This window comes from Mesocricetus auratus, unplaced genomic scaffold (assembly GCF_017639785.1).
Source record: "Mesocricetus auratus isolate SY011 unplaced genomic scaffold, BCM_Maur_2.0 Super-Scaffold_100014, whole genome shotgun sequence".
Classification (NCBI taxonomy): domain Eukaryota; kingdom Metazoa; phylum Chordata; class Mammalia; order Rodentia; family Cricetidae; genus Mesocricetus; species Mesocricetus auratus.
The window spans coordinates 30455409-30473817 of record NW_024429197.1 but is presented as its reverse complement, the minus strand read 5'-3'; the positions used below and the strand labels follow the sequence as shown (position 1 = coordinate 30473817).

Here is an 18409-nt window from a genome sequence, read left to right as displayed (position 1 = left end):
GTTCTGTATTACAAAAACATGCCAAGTTCCTGAGATAATGCATGCAACTTACCTTCCCACAGGCTCTGCAATGATGTCTCCTTTTGGTGAATGTAAACCGTGCTTCACACTTCATGCAGTTTGGAGCCTGGGAATCTGGTACCCATACTGGTGCCACCTCACCCAGGGTGGTAAATGGCTTTCTTGCAGAAATCCCCAATTGGCCAGCTCTGAGATCATTGTCTGGACTCTCTGGAGCTAGCGCAAGGCATGGTCTACCAGAGATCTCAGCCTCATAACTTTCTAAATGTTCCCCATTTGTGTCAGTCACAGAGATGTTTCCCAAAGATGCACTGCACGCATTGACTGATGAACGTTCCCCTAGTTTTGCTTTCCCAAGAGTATCATTTTTGTTTTTAGCATTATTTCCGTTGTTTGTAGGAAGGTCATTTTGTAAATGTTCTGATAATGGCTTTGGAATCTGAAGTTTAAGATTAGAAGGTTGCTTGGGTCTTGCACCACCAAAAGGAACACTAATAGATTGCAGGTTTGCTATCTTGGGGGAAGATTGACTGAGCACTGATGGGATTTGACTACAGAAATTATGTAAATAATTTTTCTTCATTATATTTCCAGTGCTATTTAAAAGCAGTCCACTCCCTTCTGCATTCTCATTTCCTCTCTGCTCATAAATATTTGAATAGCATTCTGACTTGCTCTCTTCTATTTCTTTTTCTTCTGTTACTGAGTCTTCTTTGGAGGGTAAAGTCTTTGGAACAAATGAAACAATTGGGCTCTGCATTCCATAGGAATCACAACCATTAGATAGAGAATTTGCTGCTGGTGCATCACTAACAGTGGAGAAATCACATCCTTCACTTTCACTTGAGCAAGTTCCTTTGAAATCTAGATCTGAATTTGACATTCCCATACATTCTCCTCCACTATTAGTGTCCTCAGGCTGGCTAATCTGTGAAACCATTTGATTTTCTTCATTTACTCGGCTATCATTCATCTCATTTAGCTTTGTTAATTTCCAATTAGTCATCTGAGAGTCAGAGAAATGTTCTGTCACATTAAAAAGTTCTGTAGTGCCAATATTTTTTTCATTCTCATTACTTTCATCTTCATCAGCTCTAGCTTCACTGGACACAAGGCAATCTGAAGAGTGTTCACAACTGTCCCTTCCAGACACTGCCAACGTACCTGGCTTAAGACACACAGATAAACCAGACGGGAGGGAATCTCCAGTTGTTCTCTCCTCTGCTGGCTCTTTTTTTGTCATGATCTCCTCACTTTCATGGGAAAAGGAGTTTGGGTTTCCCAGATCTGTCCTAGAAGAGCTGTTTTTGCCACCAAGGTCTTCATCCAGCTTAAAATTCTCTTGCTTTTTAATGGCAGACCCTCCGTCCACTCCCTGGGATGAATTAATTGTTAGGCTTGTACCTGCACCTGTGGAAGGGTCTTTGTCTACACTGTCATCACCCTTTAGTTGTGAAGGTGAAGAGACACTGGTTGCACTGTTAGATGAAGCAGCACGGAGGTGATTAACAGTGTCCCCCTCTGGTTTTGGTTTATTCAAAGTATCCAATTGTTTCTCTGAGTTTATACCTTTTTCAGTGGAACCATTCATACTAATACTGAATTGATCAGTTTGCCTATTTTCATTATCCAGTGAACAGCTAAAAGAATCCACAAGGGGTTGACTATTACAGTCCTGCAAATCATTTTGCAGTGTCATTTTGTCACAGTTATGCATGACAGCTACAACAAGAACATTCTTCTCCTCTGGCAGACAAGAGAGGCTTCCACATCTCTCATCTCCCACTTCAACAGCACTAAATTGATCATCCCGATTATAGCTTTTCTTAATTAGCTGGTCTTCTGCCACAGCATTCTCATCAATCCACATTGTGTCAATCTCTGGATTTAGACTACAGCCCTGTCCGTTAGCACAGGGATCTTCTCCCTCCCTTGTAAGGAGAGGCGAGCCAGCCAGAGAGAAGACTTTCAACTGTGGTCCTGCCTCATTACAAACTACAGGTTCATTCACACTTGTCAATGCAGGGTTAAAAGACACTGGATGAGAAGAGGGATCTAGAATTTTATTCCACTTTGTATCCAATAAAGTAGGAGAAATTGTTTCATCTGAAAAAAAAAGTAATAACAATAAGTGCTACGGAAAATCCTTTTGTACATTGCAAAAATTTGTTGCTATGATTAGCTTAATAAACAAGCTGACTGGCCAATAACTGAACAGGATAAAGTTACCTGGGAAAGCCAAACTGAGAACGATGGGATAAAAAAGGACGGAGCAAAGGAGTTACCAGTCAGATGGAGAACAAGTTGGACACACAATATGGGATATAGGTAAAAGCCATGAGCCTCAGGGCAACACACAGGTTAATAGAACTGGATTAAGTTGTAAGAGCTAGTTTGTAACAAGCCTGAGCATTTGTAATTAAGACGCTGAGTGGTTAGATGGGAAGCAGCTGCTGGGACAGGAAAAAACTGCCTACAAATAAGTTTGAAGGTAACAGTAAAAAGCTACTTAGGACTACCTAACCAATATTTCTAATTATACTCTGAAGATAAATGTTCTCAGAATATGACAGGATCTAATCTTTAGCTAGACATAAAGTACATTTAAGACAATGCCCTATAATTGTCTGTCAATACAAGGTAAAGCCTCAGAACATTTCAAACAACAAAAGAATTTTATGTTAATTTAATTTTGTTATTAGATTGAGATAAACAATAACACAATTAAATTGACCTGCAGACCCAGGATTGGAGAAATGCCTTTGGACTGTCTATGTACAAGACAAGGCACAGATAATGGAACAGTAGTGAAGACTGGTAATTGAGTGAAAATTTTTCTGTGGCATCTATATACTCTCTTCTAATCTACAATATGATTAGGGTATAAATTACATGGATATCTCCATTCACGAAACTGTACAGTCAACCTTGTAATCCCACCTGTTTGGGAACCTGAGGTGAGAGGCTAACCAAGTCAACGAGTTCAAGCCAACTGGGAAACAGAGTAAGACCCTGCCTCAAAATAGAACAAAAACCGAAACAAACAAAACCCAACTAGATCTGTATAATTAGGATTTAAGCATTTTAGTGAATAGAAAGTTTTTAAAACTTTTTTTTTCATTTTTCGACACAGGGCTTCTCTGTGTAGCTTCAGAACCTGTCCTGGAACTCGCTCTGTAGACCAGGCTGGCCTTGAATTCACAGAGATCCAGCTGCCTTTGCCTCCCAAGCACTGGGACTAAAGGCGTGTGCTACCACTGCCAGGCCTAAAACTTTTTTAATGGGCTTAGAGAATTAGCTTAGTTATAAGACTGCTTAGCATATACTAAGCCTCAGTCCAACATCCAGCACTGCTAAATTGTGTTGGTGAATGCCTACAGTCCTAGGGAGGTGAAAGTAGAAGCGGAAGCTGGAAGATCACAAGGCCAAGGTCATCTTTGGCTATATCCTATGTTTGAGACTAACCTGGGCAATACAGAAGACCCTATTTTTAAAAAAGAAGTCTGGGGAAATGGTTCAGTGGGTAAAGGGCTGATCATGCAAGCATGAAGACCTAAGTTTAGATTCCCAGTAGTCACATAAAATTGCTGGGGCTTGGTGGCAAACAGTTGTAACTCCAGTGCTATGGGGAGTAGAGACAACAGATCCCAGAAAATTGCTGACAAGTCAATCTAGCTGAAAAGAGCAAACTGAGAACAGTGCAACATCTGTTTCAAAAATTAAGGTTAGATACCACTGAGGAAGTGACACAAGATATCCACACAGACAAGAACATCTATGTGTACAATCTCTGTCTCTCTGTCTCTGTCTCTGTCTCTCTGTCTCTCTGTCTCTCTGTCTCTCTCTCTCTCTCTCTCTCTCTCACTCACACACACACACACACACACACACACACAAATCCAAAACATTAAAAATGAAACAGAGGTGCAGAAAAAAGTATAAACTAAACAAAACTGGCAGTGTAAAATCACTGCTGACCATGGGTTATGATGCACTTAAGTCCCTTTAATTTGTTGTTTTGAGACAGAGTTCTAGAACTCTCTATGTAGACCAGGCTGGCCTCATACTCACAGAGATCAACCTGCCTATGTCTCAAGTGCTGGGATTAAAGGTGTGCAACACTAAGCCTAGTATAATTTGTATATATTTAAATTTTCCCATAAGGTTTTTAAAAGTTTGACACAGCATGTGAAATTCTGCTTGTAATAATGTTACTAATTAAATTTATATTTATATTCTTACCAGAGGACAATTGGGAAAATATTTATCTATTAAATCAATTTCTAGCATATCAATAAACATAATTTCATCTAAAATTTGTTTCTTTTGTAAAAGATAATATCTATGATAGCAAAGTTATTCTCTCAAGTTACAGCACTACATTGTATCTCTAAATGAGTTAAGGAAACAAAAACAAATGCATCTAGTGCCTTTTCTTCTTTCTCCCTTCAGTAAATAATAACTACAGTGCTGAAATTATGCACTGTAATACTAATCTTCAATGCACACATGGACCTTATTAAAGTTTTTACTATACTGCAACACAGTAACTTATTTACCTTCTCTTTCACCCACTGAGTGACTTCTGAAGGCAGAAACCATTTCATTTCATTAGTGTCAGGCCTACTTTGCATAGTGTCATGTGGTAGTAGGTGATGAATACACAAAAGTAAGTTTAAGTAAAAGCATTTGGTTTATGCAGCATTAAGATTAGTACCTTATGCCTCTGCAAAGTATATAATCTAGTTGGGAAAAGAAGACATACACACAATATACATAAATGAATTATTATGTAAGAATACAAAATAAATTCTAGGGTGAGGTAAATGAACCTGAATTCACTAAAAGGAGGAACTGAACAGCATCTCAAGCATTTGATCAAAACTCAAGGATTTGTAAGTAGGGAAACCAGGAAAAGCACAGCGCCAAATGTAAGATTTAAGAGAACACCAAATAAATCAATTTAGGCCAAGAAGATAACTAGACTAGGAAACAGTGAAACGGAGCAACCCAAAGCAGACAGTGAAAACCAAAGAACTTCAAATTGTTTAAAGAATGGGCTTACAGCTTACAGATAGGGCGGTAGCATGGTTGGTAGAGGGCTTATGTAGCATGCATGAGGCCTGGGCTTAATCCCCAAAACCACAGAAAACCAGGCTTCGTGATGCACGCCATCATAGGCACTACAGAGGCAGAGGCAGAACAATCAGAAAATTCAAGGTAATCCTTGGCTATATGACAAGTTCAAGGCAAACAGTCCACATAAGACCCTGTCTTTTAACCCCCCCAAAAAAACAAGACCCTGTCTTTTTTTTTTTTTTTTTTTTTGGTTTTACGAGACAGGGTTTCTCTATATTGTTTTGGAGGCTGTCAGTAGGGCCTGGCCTTGAACTCACAGATATCCGCCTGCCTCTGCCTCACGAGTGCTGGGATTAAAGGCGTGCGCCGCCACCACCCGGCTAAGACCCTGTCTTAAAAAAAATTAAAAATGGCCAGGCAGTGGTGTTATACACCTTTAATCCTAGCAGTAGGGATGCAGAGACAAAAGGACCTCTGAGTCTGAGGCACTCTTTAAGTTTAAATTCAAATTTAGGCTAGCAGAGATTTAATTTAAATCTTAAAAATAATTCTAAGCTATGTCTTAGAAATAAAGAGCTACTTCTTACCAGAATGTTTAATAATATTATTGAAATAGGAATGATTATTTTACCTACTACCCAGACATGTTAATTATCTAGTTTAGTACAGTTGTGGTGTGTGTGTATGTGTGTGTGTGTGTTGTGTGTGTTTCATTGTGTTGACAAATCTCATGTATCCTATACTGGCCTCACATTTCACTATCCAGCCAATACTAGCCTTGAATTTCCTAATCTCCTGCCTCCTTCTACTGACCAAGTACTGTATTTACAGGCTCATCATACTTGGATTTTGGGGGCTGGTATGCAGATTTTATCTATGTACTACTAGCTGACCTGGAACTCACTATATGAATCAGGTTAATCTCGAATTTGTAATAATCCTGCCTCTGGCTCCCAAGTACTAGGATTATAGGCCTGCCAATTTGCCATACATTTTCTCCTTAAATAAGGAAATAAATTAATAGGAAATGAGGAACTACCTTCATTAAACTGTCCTAAACATTAAGTTTAAAATATGTACTAGGCACATAACATTAAGAAATGCTGCCGGGCGGTGGTGGCAGTCGCCTTTAATCCCAACACTTGGGAGGCAGAGGCAGGCAGATCTCTGTGAGTTTGAGGCCGGGCTGGACCGATAGCCTCCAAAACAATACAGAGAAACCCTGTCTCGTAAAACAAACAAACAAAAAACAAAAAAAAAAAAAAAAGGGAATGCCGACTCATACAGCCTCTTTGGAAATCAGTATGGAGATTCCTCAGGAAAATGGGAATTAATCTACCACTAGACCCAGCAATTCCACTCTTAGGCATTTATCCAAATGAGGCAGGTTCATACAACAAGGGCATCTGCTCCACTATGTTCATAGCAGCATTGTTTGTAATAGCCAGAACCTGGAAGCAACCTAGATGCCCCTCAACTGAAGAGTGGATAGAGAAAATGTGGTACATTTACACAATGGAGTATTACTCAGCAGAAAAAAACAATGGAATTTTGAAATTCGCAGGGAAATGGATAGCACTGGAAGAAACCATCCTGAGTGAGGTAACCCAGTCGCAAAAAGACAAACATGGTATGTACTCACTCATATATGGATTTTAAATATGGATCAGGATAGTGCCAGTCTGCACTTCCACAGATAGAGAGTCTGGGAAACAGGAAAGAACCTAAAAGATATGCATATATGCATAGTACCCAAGAGAAGAGGATGGAGACAAGATCCTCTGAATGGATGGGGAACATGGCGAGGGGGGGGGGTAGTGGGACCTGGGAAGAATAGAGGGGGTAAAGAGGAAGGGAGTTGGTCATGGGGGAACAGGAAGTTGAGGGGGTGGGGGTAAAATAGGGGGAAGAGGGAATCATAGGATCGAAGACAGATCAGGCACCAGAGTGACCTCGAGTGATCTAAAGGTATAACATCAATTGGCAAGCTAAGCAATAGTGGAAGGACCACCTCGAATGCCCATTCCTGATAATGAACTTGATGTCTATAACCATCCGGGAGCCTTCATCCTGTGACTGATGGAAGCAGAGGCAAACACACAACTAAGCACTGAAATGAACCCAAGGAACCCAGTGACAGAGAGAGAGGAGTGATGAGCAAATTGGCAAAGAATGGGCTGGCAAAACCAGCAGAGACAGCTTATCTGAACAGGGGAGTGCTCTTGGACCCCAGACCGACAATGGGGAGGCCAGAATGGGACTGATCTGGACCCCCCAAATGTGAGTGTCAGTGAGAAGGCCTGGGCAACCTATGGGGCCCTGAGCTGTGGATCAGTGTCTATCCCTGGTATACAATCTGTCTTCATGTGCCTATAGCACAAAGAGAGATGCTCTCTCAGCCTGGACTCTTAGGGGAGTGCCTTGACCCTACCAAGAGTAAAATGATAGACTCTAGATATCCCCTATGTGGAAGGATTTGGCAATAGGGTGGGAGGGAGGGTGGAAGGGGAGTGCGGGAGGAGGGGAGGGAGAGGGAACTGGGATTGACATGTAAAACAAGCTATTTAAAATTAAAATAAAAAATGATAAAAAAAGAAATGCTAATTCCCCCTTTAAAATATACAATATATTATTGTCACTACATCATCAGACCTGTTTTATTTTATTTTTTGAGATTTACTTCATTCTATTTTATGTGTATGGTGTTTTGCCTGCATGTATCTCTGTGTACCATTTGCATATGGTATACAGGCCAGAAGAGGGTTTCAGATCTCTTGGGACCAGAGCTACAGATAGCTGTGAGCCACCACATGGGTGCTGGGAATTGAACCTAGGTCCTCTACAAGAGAAGCCAGTGCTCTTAACTGCTGAGCCATCTTTCCAACCTCCTGAATGTATTGTTAAGAACTGCATATTCTTATTCTCACAGTTTCTATATCATAAATACAAATAGACTTCCCAATGTAAATTCTCACCTTCATTTTGTTCAAATTCATCTAATACCTTGTCCAGGTTGAAAGCTTCTGCTTGGAAGTAATTCTCCATCAGTAAGGAGACACTGCCAAAGAGATTTGTTTAAACCTAAAAAGAAAAAAAATGAGTTACACTTTGAATTATTAAAATATAATTTATAGATCTTAGTTATACAAGGATGAACTCCCCAACAAATCCATTTGGACAATGATAACCTGATATCTTCAAGTCTAGAAACCTATAAGCTAACAATTATCAAAATGCAGTCAGCCTCTATAAGTTGTATTTCTACAGATTAAACCATCAAGAGATGGAAAATATTCAGAAAAAACTGCATATATACTGAATATACACAAACATTTTTCTAGCCATTTTTATCTAAGTAAAACAGCTCAACAGCTATTTCTTTAACACTTTATTTTAGTAATGTAGCAATGATTTACAGTATACAAGATAACTTGAACAAGTTATATACAAATACTCCATGGATTATAGAGTCTGCAATGGTCCTGGGGCCACTCCTCCATAGATACTAAGGGAGAAATGTAGAACCATTTTAAACACAGAAGGTAGACTTATTTAATAGCTTATACATAAAAAAAAGTTCAAGTGTTGGGAAGAGATCATTTTGATTAGGCTAAAGTTACATTTCTACTAGAAAAGGAGTTCATAGTTTCTGCTAAACAGAAAATTAAGAAAAGTTCAAGTATGGGCAAGAGATATTAGTTTTCGTTTTAATGATGACCTATGAATCTTCTTACACCTCTCATTTTTAAATAAAATTTTTAAACTTCCCTTACAGTTACTTGACCTAAAAGCATATATACAAGACGTCAATGACTTAACAGAATGCCAAGTGACACCATACTAGGAGTTTTAAAAACTGCTATTGGACTCCTTTATTACTATTTAAGTGTTCAGAGAGAGTGTCAAAACTCACACTGGAGCTCAGGATGACTCGGACTCCTGAGAGCTGAGATTACAGTTAGGAGCCACATCAGGCTTACTGATTATCCCTTGTTTGAGCAGATCAGATTTAGGTTTTCTAATGAAGTGGGGGAAAGCTCCCAAGACAGGAAGGCTTTCCAAAGGATAAACACCACTGATCATCCTTTTAATTAGCCTTTGGTGTATGTCCATGTGTGTGCATGTGTCTGTTCATTCCATGTGAGTATGCATGTTTAGGTAAAAGTGGAGACCAGAGGGGAACACGGGATATCTTCCTCAATCACTTTTCCATCTTTGTGTGTCCGTGTGTAAGGGGTGTGTGTGCGTGTCAGTGCAGGTGTACAAATGGCATGGCACACATATGGAGGTCAGAGGAAAACTTTGGGTGCTGGTCTTTGACTCCCATCTTGTTTGAGACAGGGTTCTGTTGTTTTTCTGCTATGTACACAAAGCTAGCTAATTTGGAGTTTCCAAAGATTTTCTTGTCTCTACCCTCCCACTAACAGTAGGAGCACTGGGATTATACATGTTTACTACCACACCTGGTCTTATGTGGGTTCCGGGTATTTGAACCAATACTGTTTTTTTTTTTTTCATAGCAAACACTTGACCCACAGAGCTATCTTCCCAGCACACTAAAGAAGTGGTACCTAGTGATTCATCATTTGTGATGAGTTATTAAAATTGTTTGCTATTATTTAAATTTTTCTACTTAACATTGCTTACTGTTGGCGAAATTATAAGATTTTGATGTTAGGATTAGTAAGTAAGATGTACAACAAATATCAGTCTGTTAGTCTGATTATTTACTAATTATTTACAATCTTTTTTTTTCCCCCAGAGTCAGGGTTTCTCTGCATTGTTTTGGAGGCTGTCCTGGAACTTGCTCTGTAGGCCAGGCTGGTCTCAAACTCACAGAGATCTGCCTGCCTCTGCCTCCCAAGTGCTGGGATTAAAGGCTTGTGCCACCAACGCCCAGCCCTAGTTACAATCCTTTTATCCCCTACCTTCCCTATGGTGCAGTGTTTGAGGTCTCCAAGCCTTGAGGCCCTGGTTTCATTTTCAAAGAAACAGCTGTGGTTTCCTGAAGACTTGGGGTGTGGTAGTATTCTTATTGCATAAGTTTGGATTTATGTCAAGATTCTTTATTTACTTACTTTCTTATAAAAATGCCCATTTTATGCAAAATAGGAATTCATTAAACTCATATACATATTTCATAGAGGAATATAACTACTTTAGATTTTTTTCATATGAGGAATCTTTTGCCTTTTTACCTCTAGAGTCTTTACTGACGAGAGCTTTTAGAAACTGTAGAATTTCAGTATTTAGGTCCCACTTACAGCACTGATCTGATTGCTGCTTTTATGTCTCTTTCCCTGGCACTTTGTTCTTGTGCAACAGTGAACATGTACAAATTTAAGCATCAAATATTACTGGGCATCTACTAGGTACCAACTATTGTCCTAGTCACTAGGTTATAGTGACAAATAACCTACTGACTTAAACACCTCTAGCCCAAAGAAGCCCAAGGTCTCACAGAGGAGATGAATGAATTAACTTGAAACATTAAAATACTGTGGCTGACAATAACTGATAAATGCACCAGGTGCTATGAAGCCAAAGAAAAGATAGATCCAAGTCAGAGTAAGATGAGAGTATATTATTCAGGGTAGAACATACTGTTACATAGAATATTCCAAATATATTTCCAAGGTTAAAACGAAAGTTTTTTGTTTGTTTTGAGACAGTGTCTCACGTCTCCCAGTCTGGTCTCAAACTCAAAATGTTGCCAAGGATGACTTTGAATTTCTGATCCTCCTGCCTCATCTCCAAAGTACTGGAATGATCAGCATGGACCACCAAGCCTGGTTTTATGTAATGGTGGGGATTGGATTCAAGGCTTCACACATAAAAGTCAAGCATTCTACCAACAGAGCTACATTCCAAGCTCTTGATACATTTTTGTTTTATAACAATTAAAGTCAAATCTTCCACATTTGTAGGCAAGTCAGCAGAATGTAGGTTCCTCCATCTTATCCCTTTACCATATATTAGGAAACTGCTCTTCATGATGCTTGTCTTCAAGAAAAATATAGATCAACATCAGAAAATTATTTTAATCCCAGCACTCAGGAGGCAGAGGCAGGCAGATCTCTGTGAATTTCATAGAGCAAGTTCCAGGACACCCAGGGCTGTTGCACAGAGAAACCCTGTCTTGAAAAACAGGGGGAAATAGGGTCAGCTGAGCTAAAAAGCTTGTTATCTTAGCTTGGAAAAATAAACAGCTCAAGAAAGACATCTTGGAGATTTGTACCACAAACATCACTGATGAAGGGTGTAGTTCTTAGACAGCATTTCTAGCAATAAGGTGAAAGGTAAAAGTTGAGTGGGTATAATCTATAAAAGACAGGTCTGGAAGCAGCACACATTAATCTCTGCTTATATTCCTTTTGTGAGCTTGGTCACAGGCACACTGAGCTGCAAAATGGATGGAGGATATTCATATTTCAGCTGCAGCTCATTCAGAGAATCAAGAATGGATTCCGGTGGGTTTGGATACTCTTGGCTATCATGGTAGAAACTTTCTACAGAGGCGATATCCTGAAGGGTAGAATCTTGCTACATGAAGTACAGAAGGAAAAGAAATAGCTTGCCAACTCCAGATGCGACATTCTGGTCAAGAAAAATTATTACCAAGTATCTCTGTGCCATCCTTAACTGAAAAGAAAGAGATAAATTTCATATTGAACATTCATGACTTTCCTCACAATTCATATGGAGAAAAAAAACAAAAGAATACTCTGACAGAAAATACAGCGTTCTACTGGTGATCCATTTCTGAACTCTGTCTCACCTCATGACCTCTTGCTATTCTACACATCCTAAATAATTATAAGCAATTTTGAAGAAAAAAAACTACAACTCCCAGATAGGAAAAATCAAAGACTCTATAAGATTATAATACTTCCCTTTCTACTTAATTAGTGCTCTCACAACTAATCTAGAAATATAGAATAAAATAATGTAATTACATCTATATTTCTGATTCTGTACCCCCAAAATTTTCTAACTGAATTATGCTTTTACATAATGAGGAAGAAATAGAGACAGATATGCCACTATTCTTTCCTAACACCATTACTCAAATCCATGTTCTTTTTCATGCTAAAAGTAGCTTTTTATTGTCAAGGTTAACAGTACGTTGATTCTAAAAGGAGCCAGCACTAGTAGAGAAATTAGTGTTGTGACATACTCAAATAGTTATTAACATGCCCCCTCCAGGAGAAAACAAACAAACACAGAGCAAGAGATGGCTCAGCAGCTAAGAGTGCATACGGCCGTTACAGAAGACTCCCAATTCCTAGCACCCATGTCAGGTGGCTCCCAATTGTCTGCTCCAGGGAATCCAACACCCTCTTCTGGATTAAGCCTGTAATTCCAGTGCTTAGGAAAAAGAGGCAGGAGGATCACAAATTTAATGTGGGTTTGAATTACATAGTGAATTCCAGACTAGCACAGGCTACACAGATTGTCTGAAATTAATTACTGTCTTACTCTGAATTGCTGTAAAAATTCTTTGAAAAGTTGTGTTGTTGATTTAATAAGAGATGTTAGTAACGAAGCAAGCAGGGTATGTCCATTAACCTTGTAAGCACAGATGTCCTTCTCTCGAGTTTAGTATCACAGAGAAATAAGACAATGGTTTCCATACCTGTCCCCTTACGAACAAGAGAAAGAGCAGCCTTCTCTGTGCTTGCTCATGATGCCTGCTGAGCCACTAGCCAGTCCTGCTGAACCAGAGTGTCCACTTTGATCCTACAGAAAAACCAGAGTGCTTATTACACTTGCTAAGACAATAAGCTCTAATTTTCATCATATAAACCTACTATACCCAGACAAATAAAAGTAGTAGGTCTCAACAATAAATTATAATTACATCTTCAGATTCAAAGACCTGCTCAGCACAGAAGACATACACACACACAGACACACACACACACACACACACACACACACACACACACACACACACACACACACACATTTTATTGAAAAAGGCCAAAACTTAAGTCAAGGAAGAGTTAAGAACTTCTCTGCATGCTCATTTCAGTAGATAATATAACAAAACAACAACAGGCAACTTCTTTTCAATGACCCTAACTGTTGATTAATAAAGATACCATTTAGTTTATGTAACAACATGCCCTCCAGAAATCCAAAGTTAAGAAAACTGCTACCTCTCAAGAATGACCTCAAATAGGATTTTTCCCAACTGTGTACACACAGAATTTTTTTCTCAAGACAAGGTCTCTCTGTGAAACTCTGGCTATCCTCTGGAACTCACTCTTAACATCAGGCTGACCTTGAACTCAGAGTGCTGTGATTAAAGGTGTGTGCTACTAGCCTCGCTTCACAGATAATTATTAAATTGATTTAAAAGTTTCTTGCTGCAGAGGGCAGGCATTAGACCCCATTACAGATGGTTGCGAGTCAGCATGTGAGTTTGAGGAGAGATGACTCAGTGGTAAAGAGCACTGGATGCTCTTCCAAGAAGATCCAGGTTCAATTTCCAGCAACCCATGACAGTTCACACCTGTCTGTAACTACAGTTCCAGGGCTTCTGACACTCCCACACAGACACACATTCAGGCAAAACACCAATGCCCATAAAACAAAAATGAATTTAAGAAGTTTCTTGCTGAAATTTTTATTGCCAAACAGTTGTTTTCCCTCTAAATGGAGTGTATCTGTATCCCAAACATCCCTCACTGCCTAAAAACAGCGGATCTACTAGTGCAACATATTGAACTTCACTGTTAATAGTATGTTAAAGACAAAACTTCCTTGATGGGGAAGTTCTGTGTATATGTCAATAAAGCACTGTTGGCCAATAGGAAAGCAAGATAGGTGGGACTAGGAGTCAAGCAGGATGCTGGGAGAGAGAAACACAAGGAGTCATCATGTAGATGCCATGGGGTAAGAAGTCCGGACCCTTTTCTCCGGTAAGAGAAATACTTAGATTAACAATTGTGGAGTAAATACTTAAGTCAGAGCTAGCCAGTAAGAAACAAGAAAGGCCAACAGCTTCATAATTAATACAGTGTCCTGTGTGTTATTTGGGGACTACAACGTGGCAGAGCCCAGGCAACTGGTGGGGAAAAACCAAAGCGGCTGGCAAGGAAAAGACTTCTCTCAACACTTCCTCAAATGTGACTTCCTTTCTCTGAAAGAATGACAATATCCATGAAGTTAGAATAGTTCGACTTACATGCCTCTATAACTTCTTAGAGATGTTAATTTTTAATTTTCTTAAAGATTTATTCTACTTTTAAAGATGTATGTATGCATGTATATGCACATGAGAGCTAGTACTACTGAGGCTGAAAAATGTATGTGGCCCAAAGTAGACTTGAACTCACAATCATTTATCCCTTAATGATAGGGCTACATTGGAGAAATGTGTTCTTAGGTAATTTTATTGTGTGAAAATCATAGAATTCTTACACTAGTTTGGCTTGGCTGATTCATATTTACCTGGCTCAACTCTCTCAACTCAATCTGAGCTGTTCCTTATTTTCCACTATCTGTAGTACAAAATCAATTTATGCTTACATTATATTGCTCTATTAATGGCAACATTTATCACTGTACATATGTCTCTCCTTCCCATTGGTCAGTAAACACACCCTGTGCAAACAAGCTCTGTGCTGGGCATGGTGGCGTGTGCCTTTAATCATAGCACTTGAGAAACAGAAGCACGGAGATACCTGTGAATTTCAGGCCAGTCTGGTCTACATTGTGAGTTCCAGGACAGCCAGAGCTACACAGTAAGACCATGTCTTTTAAAAAAAAAGTAAACAAAAAGGTGCAAGCCCCATGACATCTTCATTTTCCCAGGGCAGGACACAAAGTGGTTAGCAAATACCTTATGAATAATTAAATCAAGTCAAATTAAAGACTCTATATTCAATAATCAAATTCATGGCAAATATTTCTTCTGTCCTAAAAAAATTAATATTCCTGAGAGCATATGTATTAGAGGGGAGAAAGTAACATAAGAATAAACAAGTTAGATATATGAGAACCTAATACAAAACAAAAATTTTTAAGTAGACATGGTTTTGTCTGCATGTATGCTTGCAGGCCAGAAGAGGGCACCAGATCTTATTACAGATGGTTGTGAGCCACCATGTGGTTGCTGGGAACTGAACTCAGGACCTTTTGGAAGACTACCAGCCAGTGCTCTTAATCACTGAGCTATCTCTCCAGACCCCAAAACAAAATTTTAAAACATCAAAAATAAGCTTTATTTATTTAGTGTTGAGACAGAGGACAACTTATAAGGGTTAGTTCTTTCCTCCCCTCGTAGGTCCCTGGCAATGAAACTTGGGTCATTACCCACTGAGTATCATCTCATTGGTCCCTTTTATTTTAAATATTTGAGTAAATATAAAAGATAATAATAAATTAACTATTTAGATTCAAGTTTAAAATAATTAAAAATGGGGAAATCTAAATGTCAAGGAAAACAGGTACAATTTACAGAATGAAATAAAACATAAGATCTCATTTTCTTTTAGGTAAATTGCAATGTTCATTCACAAGATTTGTTTTCTCTTAAGAATCAAAGTTGTGCCAGGTGTTGGTGGCACACGCCTTTAATCCCAGCACTCCGGAGGCAGAGGCAGGCAGATCTCTGTGAGTTCAAGACCAGCCTGGTCTACAAGAGTGAGTTCCAGGACAGCCTCCAAAACAATATAGAGAAACCCTGTCTCAAAAAACCAAAAAAAAAAAAAAAAAAAAATCAAAGTTGCCTAAATTAAATCTTTCTGACAAAATTACTACATATTCCTAAAGAAAAAAAAAAGAAATGTGTATGTATGTATGTATGTATGTATGTATGTATGTATGTATGTATATGGGCTTTTAAAATCAGGGCGGGAAGAAATGTTTCCTATTAGAAAACAACAATTTTCTTGATTTCATTTGCAGCTAAGAGGACTATTTATGTTTAAAAATAAGGTCCCACCATGTAGCTCTGGCTGCCTGGAACTCACAAAGATACCCCTGTCGTTGCTTCCCAGGTACCAGAATGAAGGCATGTACCACCACACCTAGCTAAGAGGACAAATTTGAAGACCTCATTTTAAAGTATTAAAAAAACACATACATACACAAACAGGGAATCTCTTGATAGTTGATGTTAGGTGACTTAAGAGCCTCTATAGTCCTAATTTTTCTTAACATATCAAAATGTAAAGGGGAATTGAGGTTACTTGAATTTCAATAGATAAAAATTCAAGCTACTTATTACATTTTTACTTTGAAATCTGAAAAGCAATGGGAATAGGACAGGCAAGGTTTATAAAAGATTATCTCCACCTGGGATGTATAATAGAAGACTAAAATTTCAAATGCAATATGGGAGAGGCTTAAAGAATCATTTAAAATTAAGAACCAAAATTAATTAATTTAAAAAATAAACATATACAGGAAACTGATGGAATAAAGATGATGCTCAATATATAAAGTACAGGCAAGTTTGAGCAATCTCTGATGTGGAGATGTTTATAACAAGGTAACTTCCAAAATTTTGGCTAGCCAGGTGGTGGTGGTAAATGTCTCTAATCAGAGCTATGTGAGTTCAAGACCAACCTGGTCTAAAAAGAGAGTTTCAGACAACCAAAGCTACACAGAGAAACCCTGTATCAAAACAAAACAAAAAACAAAAAAACAAAAAAAAACCCCACCAAAATCCTGGATACAAATTTAAAAACAACAGAAAACGAGGACAATAAAACAGAAAACATTCTAAGTATGTTTCCTGTCTTGGTTTTGATGAAAACAATTCACATAGAACAAATTTAATATCTTCCCAGTAGCTAAACCTCTTAATATTCCATCAGGAAGTCTGACAAGGCATTCAAACACTGGCCAAGTTGTCTTTCTCACAACCATACCCTCGTCTGGGAGGAGCTCAGGTAGGTGTGCCAGCCCAGCCTGAGATACTATGTAAGCCCTCATCTCAGTAATTATGGAAACAACAAGCAGCAGCTTGGGTCTCTCAGGGTTAAGTTTGGTAGGAAAAGTAACATTATTCAAGCAAGAAAAAGCTAGATGAGAGAAGGGGGAAAACAAAAACCTGAGAAAACTCTTTTTTAAAGTCTCATTTACCTCTCAGTGCTTTCTTTTTCCAAGCACTATTTTAATAGTTTTTACAGACTAACACTCAAGAACTTGCCTACCTAACGTGGAGCTCCTTGATGGGTATCTGCATCATCATTCTGTCTCACCAACCGAGAAACTTGAGTACCATTCTAGCTATCTCTCCTACCTCTACATTCATTGCAACTCCTAGGCCTGCCAATCATTTTTAAGTCTTTCCGACCAACACACTTTATTCCATTTCCTCTGTCATCTTCCATACTGTCACCATCTTCCATTTGTCCAGAATTTGCAAGATCCAAAATAGCTTACTTGCATTTCTATGTGGTATCCTCCTAGACTATTCCCTACACATGTCGAATTTTATCACTTTCAATTTTTAAAGAAATTTTGTTACCCTATTTATTGGGGGGGAGTGCACCAGAGGAGTAAGTTCTCTCCTTCCATCATATGGGTTCTGGGGAATCAAACCCAGGTGGTCAGGCTTGGCAGCAAGCTCCCCTACCAGCTGAACCATCTCACAGGCCCCTCGTTGTCATTTTTTTAAATTATTTTATTTTTAATTTTGTGTATCAATCCCAGTTCTCCCTCCCTTCCCTCATCCTGCTCCCCCCATATTCCCCTCACTCCACCTCCCATCTGCTCCTCAGAGAGGATATGGTCTCCCATGGAGAGTCAACCAAGTCTGTCCCATCACCAAGTTGAGATGAGAGGGGGAAATGGGAACTGAATATTATTATTATTATTATTATTATTATTTAAGCCTTCTTTTAGGTTTAGTTTTATACATATGAAAGTTTTGCCTGTGTATGCAGGTGCCCTGTGTAAATGCTTGGTACTTCTGAAGGTCAGTAGAAGGTATCGATTTCCTAGAACTAAAATTACAGATGGTTGTGAACCACCACATGAGTGATGGGAATTAAATCTAAGTTCTGGCAAGAACAAGTGCTTTTTGTTTGTTTGTTTGTTTTCAAGACAGGGTTTCTCTGTGGCTTTGGAAGCTGTCCTGGAACTCGCTCTGTAGACCAGGCTGGCCTCGAACTCACAGAGATCTGCCTGCCTCTGCCTCCTGAGTTCTGGGATTAAAGGCATGCGCCACCACTGCCTGGCCATGAACGTAATTATTATTAGGTACAGAGTTTCTTTCTGGGGTGATGAAAGCGCTCTGGGATTAATTTAGACAATACTGATGGTTGAACAACACTGAATATATTGAAAA

The 18409-nt window shown here is 38.9% G+C and overlaps 1 protein-coding gene across 4 annotated transcripts in view; it reads right to left on the bottom strand.

Moving 5' to 3' along the window:
• Zfyve9 (zinc finger FYVE-type containing 9) overlaps window positions 1-18409 on the bottom strand; it is a 142412-nt gene that overhangs the window by 87846 nt on the left and 36157 nt on the right. For 3 of the 4 annotated variants that reach the window (XM_040756993.1, XM_040756995.1, XM_040756996.1), the window contains exons 2-4: window positions 12737-12840; window positions 8076-8181; window positions 53-2127 (exon numbers count right to left, since the gene is read on the bottom strand). In XM_040756993.1, coding sequence (XP_040612927.1) covers window positions 53-2127; window positions 8076-8145 — 2145 coding nt within the window. In that variant the 5' untranslated portion in view covers window positions 8146-8181; window positions 12737-12840. The remainder of the gene's footprint in view (window positions 1-52; window positions 2128-8075; window positions 8182-12736; window positions 12841-18409) is intronic. The other variant, XM_040756994.1, reaches the window with a different exon arrangement.